At 38.8% G+C, this 9330-nt stretch overlaps 1 protein-coding gene across 1 annotated transcript in view; it reads left to right on the top strand.

Moving 5' to 3' along the window:
• Positions 1 to 906: 906 nt before the first annotated feature.
• Positions 907 to 9330, top strand: part of LOC149305441 (cytochrome P450 7B1-like) — a 116860-nt gene continuing 108436 nt past the window's right edge. Inside the window, exons 1-2 of the mRNA XM_089477509.1 lie at positions 907 to 1032; positions 2833 to 2930. Coding sequence (XP_089333635.1) covers positions 907 to 1032; positions 2833 to 2930 — 224 coding nt within the window. The remainder of the gene's footprint in view (positions 1033 to 2832; positions 2931 to 9330) is intronic.

Raw genomic sequence — 9330 nt, 5'->3', positions numbered from 1 at the left:
GCCCTATGATGTTGGCACTTCTGCTAACATCCAACGGTTATTTGACCAACTTGAGGTATTTGACTAAATGTCCCATAGGGACCAGTACTTTTCATAAGACCGTTCATGCAGTAATATATTTAACTGTTTTCCATGATCCATCTGTTGTCTTTGCTGTAGTTCATTCTTTTCCTTCCATCCTATCCATTAGATATTTCTCTCTCTGTCTATCCCTGAAGCTTTTCCCCTGTCTTACTCGCTAATCCCCTATTACCAAGTGAAATACATTAAATTGTGGTTTTCTCCACTCCTAGCCATGCACTACTCAATTGTGTTCATGCACTTTTAGTTTTGATAATACTCCATCCATTTTCATCTGTGGCCTTTTCAGTGCTAACCTATTCATAGATACAAGACCTCTTTTAGAACTGAGATATTTTTAGGATGTGATGAGGGCCCAGAAGTCAAAAGTGAATACATTTATTTCCAGGCCTGCAGATACAGGTACTCTGTTGTCCTGTCTTTCTAATGTTAGAAGTTGCCATTTTTATTGTCATAATCTTTTGTAGGTGCGTCTCTAAGGATCTACTGAAAATGCAGAGTTCTGAAAATATATGACTGCTATTGTTGAATGTAAGACATCTGGGGATTTGACAACAAAGACTCCCTAAATCTACATGCACTTCTGTGTATACGTTTGATTGATTATCCCTCTTTGGTTGGGGGCTGGGCAATGGGGGATTCTTTAAACTGATTTACTGTAGACATCTGAGGAGGATTTTTGTAATTATCCTTTATGATGAACACATTTACTTACGAAATAAATTCATCTGTCTGGAATCTTCTCACAATAGAACATCTATATTCACACACTCCACATTTGGCCAAAGTAGTCTTGTCAGGGTTAATTTAGGAGAACAGGGCGCAATGGGTGTAATCAGGAACAGTCCAAATAGTCAAGGCGGGCATCAGACGAGAATACAAACTCAAGCAGAGGTCAAGGGCAAAGGCAAGCAAGGTAATCTAAAATGCAAGCAAGAGGTCAAATACCAGGTAATCTAAAAAGGACACTGTAGCACAACTAGGAGGGTAGATCTGGAGACTGGAGTCCAAGGACACACAGGGACCAAAGCTCTGGAACACCGAGGCAATGTGGAAGAAGACTGTGGGGTTTTTAAAGCGCTGCAGGTGTCTACTCCTGCCTCAAGTTGATTAAGGCCCTCATCACATTGGATGGCAGAGGGATGTATTTATTTTGCATATACCTGTTGCCTTATTACCCCTAGGCCATTGGTGGTGAGGTAATTATGGTAACTAGCTCTCCCTCCCTACTGGTGCAAATAGCCCTAGTGCTCGACATGTAAAGGAAGCCCTCTGGGGGGTGACTGCAATTTTAGTCAACATGGATCTGTGCAGCAGGGAGCTTCTGAAGGGGACTTTGCCAGGTAAGGGCCAATGGAGCCTGAGAAGTCCACACCTATGTCCAAAATAGCATCCAACTCTTGGTTCTGGTCTATGGTGTAATTATTATCCCCTCACCTTTTGGGCAAGTTTGTGGTATTCACTGGGTTTTTTTATCTCACAAAATGTAGCGGGCATCTAGTATTCTTCAACTGTCCTGGTCTTTATCGGCATAGGTTTAAATATAAACAACCCATAACTTTATGAAGGCTTACTGCCCGATTCCCTTTAGCTGGCTTAAAAACAATGCCTAACAGATTATCAGACAATCCTAATCATGAGCAGCTCTTGTTGTAGTGGATAAACCATCCTTTGTCACCAATATCGAAATTTTAGGTAATCATAGATTGCCACTCCATCTTTAGACTAGTTTAGACTACATTACAGACAATTAGCATCATAGAGACAACTACTAACCTCTAATGTGCCATATGCAAAGAACCTAGTGTTAAATTAAACATGTAAGAAAAGCATACATTAGGGCTATAGGACGACTAGTTTTATTAAAAAAAAAAAAATAGAAATATTAAGAGAAACCTGATTTTATTTCTTAAAGTAATCAACACAAGAGAAGCCTATGGGGACCAAATTCATGTGCTGTGAGGCTGACCTGTTTAAAGCATTTCTATTAACATGTAATAATTTCATGGAGACTAATCTGGTCCTCAAAACATGCACAATCTGTTCATCATCTGGGATATCCCCAAGACTAAATTATTATAGATGATGAAATGGTTTAGTGTAAATCATAAAGGATTACAGTTTACTTTTACATAGGTGGCAAATAACACAGATTGCACTAACTACATATTTCTAGGTTTGCTCTTCACTTTACAAGGACAGGGGTTTACAGAGTTAAAACACATTTAAACAAATATTTCCAAAAATATTTGTGCATTCAAATGTTTGGAAATGTTAGTGTGTGATAACAAAAATATTGTAACAATTTCAATTATTACACAATTATTAGACATGCAAAAATGGGCCACATTTTTGGTTAGTTTTTGGCCCATTCGTGTTCGAGCAATGTGTGCCCACATTCACTCTCTCACACTCTCATTCTCGTTCACTCTTTCTTTTATCTTCTATCTTGAATCTGCTATCTTCAATCTTCTATCTTTGTCCACATCTCTGTGGACATAACCCGGCAGGCAAAATGATGGCACTTTCAGTGACATCCTTTCTTAATTTGAGGATTGGAGAGAGGATGTCACCTTAAGCGCCACCATATTGCCCTGAGTTCAAGTTACGACAAAATAACAGTGCTTTAAGTTCTGAACTTTTGGCTTTGTTTTCGTTCCATGTCCTCTTCAGCATGCCAAGACAGTTTGGACAATACTATTCTTTGAACTTTGTGGGAACAGTTTGGGGAATGTCCTTTTATATTTCCAGAAACACATGTTGGATGAGTTTGGTGTGAAAGAACTTGACTGGTCTGCACAAAGCCCTGACTGCTACCCCATCGAACACCTTTGGGATGAACTGGAACGGTGACTGTGCACCAGGCCTTCTCGTACAACATCAGTGGCAAAACTTCCCACAGAAAAACTCCAAAATCTTGTGTAAATCCTTCCCAGAAGAGTGGAAGCTGTTATAGCTGCAAAGGGGGAACCAACTACAAATGAATGTCTATGTATTTGGAATGCAATGTCATAAAATTTGGTGTAATGGTCAGGAGTCCCAATATTTTTGAACATATAGTGTATGGCCACATCTATTGGATCAAATTACTAACTTCGGAAATGAACTTTAAATATCAACTTAGATAAAATTAATATTTATCATGAATTTTTAAGGGAATTAAAGGTGAGGATATGTTTTTATTGTGCATTTCATGTTGTGAGGTGCAATATTATTACTAAACTAAGTGTCTATGATTAACTTAACTTGGTCAAAAAAGTATAATGTTTTCCTTGGGTTATGTGTAAGCTGTCTATAAAGATTACGCAACATTGCCTTGGCCTTCCAAGAGAACAATTGTACCCCGCCCCTGGCATTCATAATTTTATTTCAAGTCTCACCAAATGGCATTGTGTTCTCTTCTTATGAACAACTCCACAAAAAGTCACTTGTATAGGCTTTGAAGGTATCCAGATAGGGTGTCGTATAAGCCCTCCCGTATACAGAACTTAAGTAGACCTAGCTTATCCAGCATTTCTGTATGTTCTTTGATTGCTCCTAGTTATTTTGCGGCTTTTTGAGGCAGTATCTAAAACTGCATATTTAAGGTGGAGTCTTACCACTGACTTATAAAGATGAGTGAGCCAATACAACGTCTCGTGCATCATTTTACCTTAACAGCCCTTTCGGCTGCAACCTGACATTGCATACTGCTACATCATATATTGTCTGCAATAAACCTCTAATCCTTCTCATGAAGTTGTACCTTAATACAACTCAATTTAATGTGTAGGTTTTATTGGATTTTTGTTCCCATAATTATTTTATACAAGTCAAGCACAAAAAAAATAAAACTGATTTCATCTATTGATTTTAAACAGACAATCACAAAATAATCCAACAGAAGATTAATTTGACAGAACAGCTCTTGGGGGTAGTTTTGAATCAAATAATTACGCTATAAATTCTTGCCTATTTTTAAATCTAGCTCCTGTCCTGACATTTTAAGAACTGTGAAGTTGACACTGATCAATAAAAAAAAAATCAACATAATTTTTTTAGGTGTATGTAGTGTTCATTCAATGGGTGGATGGCAAGGCACACTTGTATGAGTATCCTGTTAAATCAGTTAAAATAGCATATGTAAGATGTGAGTCAAGTCTGCACAAAGCAACACCTGCTACTGTTTACAATATGTTACAGATCATTAATTTTGAAGTCAGTTAACTAGCTGCATGAACATTTCAAATGCAATATGACTTGAAATTCCACCACAAATAATATTACCTCTACTATTGCTTAATTGAATTCAAAGTAATTTTTTGCTAGAAAGCTTTTAATATGAATGTTGGTAAGGTGCTGCTTGGATCTTTGTAGAGTAATCTACAATATACATAATTCATTATTAATCTTGTATTATAGTATTGAAAAGCTAATGATACGTTTTACTTAAAGTCCAGCCATCACATAAATATATCTTTTAGAGCACATAAACTATTCTAAATCATCCAAATGTTTTAAAATATGTTTTTTCAGAGATACTCTGAAACATAGATAAGCAGATAAGAACCAGTTGGCCCATTTAGTATGCCCATTTGTCTTAGATTCAGGATAGCTTCAAGTCTGTCATATGCATGTTTAAATTCCTTCACTATATTAGCTTCTGATGAGAGGCCATTTATCTACCATCCTTCAGTAAAGTAAAGCGTTCTTACATTACTTTTAAACATCAAACACACTAGTTTAAGGACATGTCCTCCTGTTCTAACCTTTCTCCTCATTTGAAATAAACTCCCCTACTGTACTTTGTTATATCTTTTTAAATGTTTCTATCACATCTCCCCTCCCTCTTCTTTCCTCCAAGCTATACATATTGATAATTTTAATCCTGGAGACCATTCACTATTTTAGTATGTCAAAATCCTTTTGGATTTTTTTTGGTTGCAAAAAAGATATACAGTAACTTGCCATTAAGACCTTCTACAGGTAGGAGCTTTGATCAGGGTTAATAGCATGTAGCGTGTATTCATGTGTGAATGTATGTGGGAATATCTTTATATGAATTTGTGTATGTGTGTATGAATGTATGTCTTTATGTGTTGATGTACATTAGTGTAGCAACACAAGGACAGAAGCAGCTTTCACGACAAAACGTTTACTTTTTTCAGTTAGCTTACTCACTTTAACCCCTTAAGGACCGGGCTTGTTTTTTCTTTTTGTACCCTGTGGGACCGAGGCTGTTTTAATACTTTTGTGGTGCTTGTGTTCAGCTGTAATTTTCTCCTCACCCATTTAGGGTACCCACATAAGTTATATATAGTTTTTTTCAGGACAAGATGGGCTTTCTTCAGATACCATTATTTTGATCGTATCGTCTTATTTACTAAAAAAAAATAAAAAAAACATGGTGAAAAATTGAAAAAAAAACACATTTTATGACTTTTATTTGAAAAATCTTTTACTCACCTAAAAAAGCAAGTAAAAAAACTAGCTAAATAGATTCTACTACTTGTCCTGAGTTTAGAAATACCCAATGTTTTTATGTTTTTTGTAAGTTATAGGGCAGTACAAGCAGCGTTTTATGATTTCCAAACCTTTTTTGAAAAATCTGGTCAGTCTGCCTCCATCTCCTCTTTGGAACATCTTTGAAGCCGGTTAACTCAATTTAACCCATTCAAACCATATATTTTTGAAAACTAGACACCCCAGGGTATTTCAAATTCTGTTATTTTAACCCTTTTCATGCAGCAGTTATACAACCACACTTTGTCAAACTTTGTAATAGTAATTTTTTTAATTGTTGATCGCCTCCTAAACGCTTTTACAATGTATGGCGGCTGTTGACGCCCCGGGGAGGTGCCAGACATGGCCCCCGATGCTGATCTCGGCCTTGCTGAATGCCTCGACATCGAGGCATTACAGTAACGCTGTTTAAGCGAAGAAAGTGATCGTTGATCACTTTCTAAGCTTATTTAATTTTTTGACGGTTCAGGACCGTCAAAGGTCATTAAGCGACCGTTTTTCCATGACGGAAACCGGCAAAAGGTCGTTAAGGGGTTAATGTATTTTTGTGGGAATCACAAACTTGCTTTGCATGATGGTCTCCCTGGATATTTTTGTAGTTACATTCCCAGTCAACTGAAGTTTTGATGGTGGTTGCAAGCCTTCCATGTCTTCTCTCATCCTGACTTTGTGAGCTTTTCACAGCTCTCAATTAAATGGTAGACTGTTAGAACTAGCCTTCGCAGATTTTCAGCACAGTAGACTTTGGATTATTCTTTCTTTTAAATCCAGCACTTCTGACACCATGTGACTCTACTGAGCATGAATACACAACTGAGCAAGCTGAGCTTCTTAAAAACTGTAAGGGCTTCTTATCCACTTGATGTAAGTTAGCAGAGTCATCAGTTCTGGTGCAACCCCAAACTGATTTCCCCTCTGTCTGCCAAATGAATAAAATAAACAAGCATGTATAAGGTGTATGTCAGGAACAGAAATCACCAAGTGTATGTGTTCCCCAGAGGAGTAGATATGAATATACCCCTGCACATCAGTAGCCCCAAGTGGTTGGGGGGTGCATTGCCTATAAAGAAAGCATTGATTTTAAATAGAATAGTTTATATTTTTCACATGAGCACATGTTTTTAGATTGTGCCAAAATTGTGTTGACAGACTAAAAAATTCTAGGCTAGAAAGCATTGAAATGCCTAAATGCACTGGACTGGCACCGACAAATTGGTGACCTAGGCAGCTGGCTCAGACACTGAGCTGATAGTGGGCACTAGACTTGGGCACCAGGGGGCTCTTCGTGTTCGTCTTCGTGCTCGTCTTCGGGGGGGGAATCTTCGTATTCCGCGTATATTCGCCTGTTCCTGTCTTCTCTTCGGGTGAATATTCGTGGACATTCTTCGTGTTCGTTTTTTCTTCGTTTTTTCCGGTTAAGGGGTTTATACGGGGTTAACGCAGCTCTGGCGCCAGGAGTTTAAATGTACGTATGAGCAACTCTATTGGTCGTCAGCAGGGGGCTCGTCAGCCATCAACCAATGGCAGACGAGCCCCCCTCTGGCGACCAATAGGGTCGCTCGTACAGACTGTTAAACTCCTGGTGCCGTAACTTACCCGGCACATCCCACTGGTCTCCCTCCCTGTTCAATTAGTTAAATGTCCGTACGAGCGACCAATAAAGTCTGCTCGTACGGACATTTAACTAATTGAACAGGGAGGGAGACCAGTGGCATCTGCAGGGTAAGTTGCAGCATTGGGGTTTTAAAACCTCAATGCTGCAACTTACCCGGCACATCCCAATGGTCTCCCTCCCTGTTCAATTAGTTTGTCTGTGCCGGGTTAAATGTCCGTACGAGCGACCAATAAAGTCGCTCGTACGGACATTTAACTAATTGAACAGGGAGGGAGGCCAGTGGCATCTGCAGGGTAAGTTGCATTTAAAACCACAATGCTGCAACTTACCCTGCAGATGCCACTGGTCTCCCTCCCTGTTCAATTAGTTAAAGACCAGTGGCATCTGCAGAGTAAGTTGCAGCATTGGGGTTTTAAAAGATGAGTGTTGTCTGATGCTTTGGGTGGGCTGCTATGATCCTTTATTGTTTTTTTCAGGACAGTAGCCACACCGTATAGCTAAGCTTCGGCTAGCCACAGTGCCAATGCAGCTCCGGTACAGTGATGTCCCCCCTTCTCTCTACAACGCTGGTTCTGTCTGGCACTGAAGGGGTAAATTATTGGTGTCCTGGCAGGAGGAAGCAACGTTTGGCGGGAGTACCCAATCGGGGTACCGGGCGCCCCGTCACTTGAAGTTCCCAGCGTCGGCTAGTTCTTAGTGGGTAGTGATTGGTAGAAAAGTAGGTGGGGAGTGGGCATGGGTAAACAATGCTTCCCCACCCTGAGACAGAGGAAACAGTGACATGATCAAATATATTAATTACGCCAGGAAAACTTATTGTTATAATACGTATTATGGTGCATTTGTATATGTACTTTAATAGTACTGAAGCTTGAAACATGACATGACTTGAAACATGGATTTGACTTATGTATGACTTATGAATGAGGTGAGTGTTTCTCAATGGGCAAGAAAGTCAATAGGTAAGACTGAACTTTGTTAATAGAGAATAGTCCATCTAGACAGGCCAATTGTTATTTATGAGTTCCTAGATGCACATAAGTGTTAATTTCTTCTTTTGAATTTAATTTCAAGAAATCAAGACATACCCCATTGTTTGCCACTACAATATCTTCCTTGTACATATGAAGGCGTATTTAACAGAATGAAAACAAATGAGCCAGAAAGATTTCACATTTTGTTGGCATCTGTGAGTCCTGCAATATGGGAACCATATGACTACAGGCAGATTGATAGCTCAGCTCAGTCCTGCGCAAGACATCTTGACCTCTGTCTGTTTGATAAAATTTGGATATATTTTTTAAACTTTATTTTCCAGATTGCTAGTGAGATATTTTTTAAATAATCTACAGAAAAAAATATGAAAATAAATATATTTATTTTTACATAGAAATGTAATACACTGTAACCTAAATGATTGTTTTAAATCAGTGTTTTTTGCTTGATATTGGCAATTGATACATTTTATTATGTGTATAGCATGCAATATTATTATTATTTGTAATTACAGTATACTTCAGTCTTTAAGCATGGCATCTTACAGTACATGCCAGTGGAGTGCATAATTAACACAGACATTCATGCTCACATTCATACAAACAAAAAACCCAAACAATTTTGAATCTGTTTGAGGAGACAGGAACAAGGGGTCACCAGTCCCCCCAAGCGGCGCTGTGACTGCTTTGACCCCTGTAGTTATGCCAGTGCTGACACTTTCAGGAAACCAACCGGTGAGGAAGGCCCTAATAATAGAAGGCCCTTACAATCTAGAGATTGGGGCCATCTAGTCTAGGGGCTTTCCCCGGTCACTAAGTGGAGATGTGCAGGGTCAATATATGCTCAAGTAGTCTCTGATCTCTCACACCCTTTAAGTCTCTCCAGAGTCAACCTGAAATGTTTTCGCTATGGCTGCCAATATATACACTACCCCATCTGAGGGAGTCATTTGTTTGTTGCTGTTTTTGTGAAGCGCTGTAGCTAACAGGTTCCCAAATTTATTTCCATGCTCATAGAAAGCCTGCCTTAAGGCAAGAGATGGACGATGAATCTTCCATTAAGAACATTGGATAAATGCCATGGAAAGGGCAGTAATTCAATATAGATGTGGGCACCTTCCAATTTGACTTTTTGCA

Source organism: Sceloporus occidentalis, unplaced genomic scaffold, assembly GCF_023333645.1.
Source record: "Sceloporus occidentalis isolate IW3139 unplaced genomic scaffold, rSceOcc1.0.p SCAF_11, whole genome shotgun sequence".
Lineage (NCBI taxonomy): Eukaryota > Metazoa > Chordata > Lepidosauria > Squamata > Phrynosomatidae > Sceloporus > Sceloporus occidentalis.
Note: the sequence above shows the minus strand (reverse complement) of the source record. Positions and strands in the feature narration are given on the sequence as shown.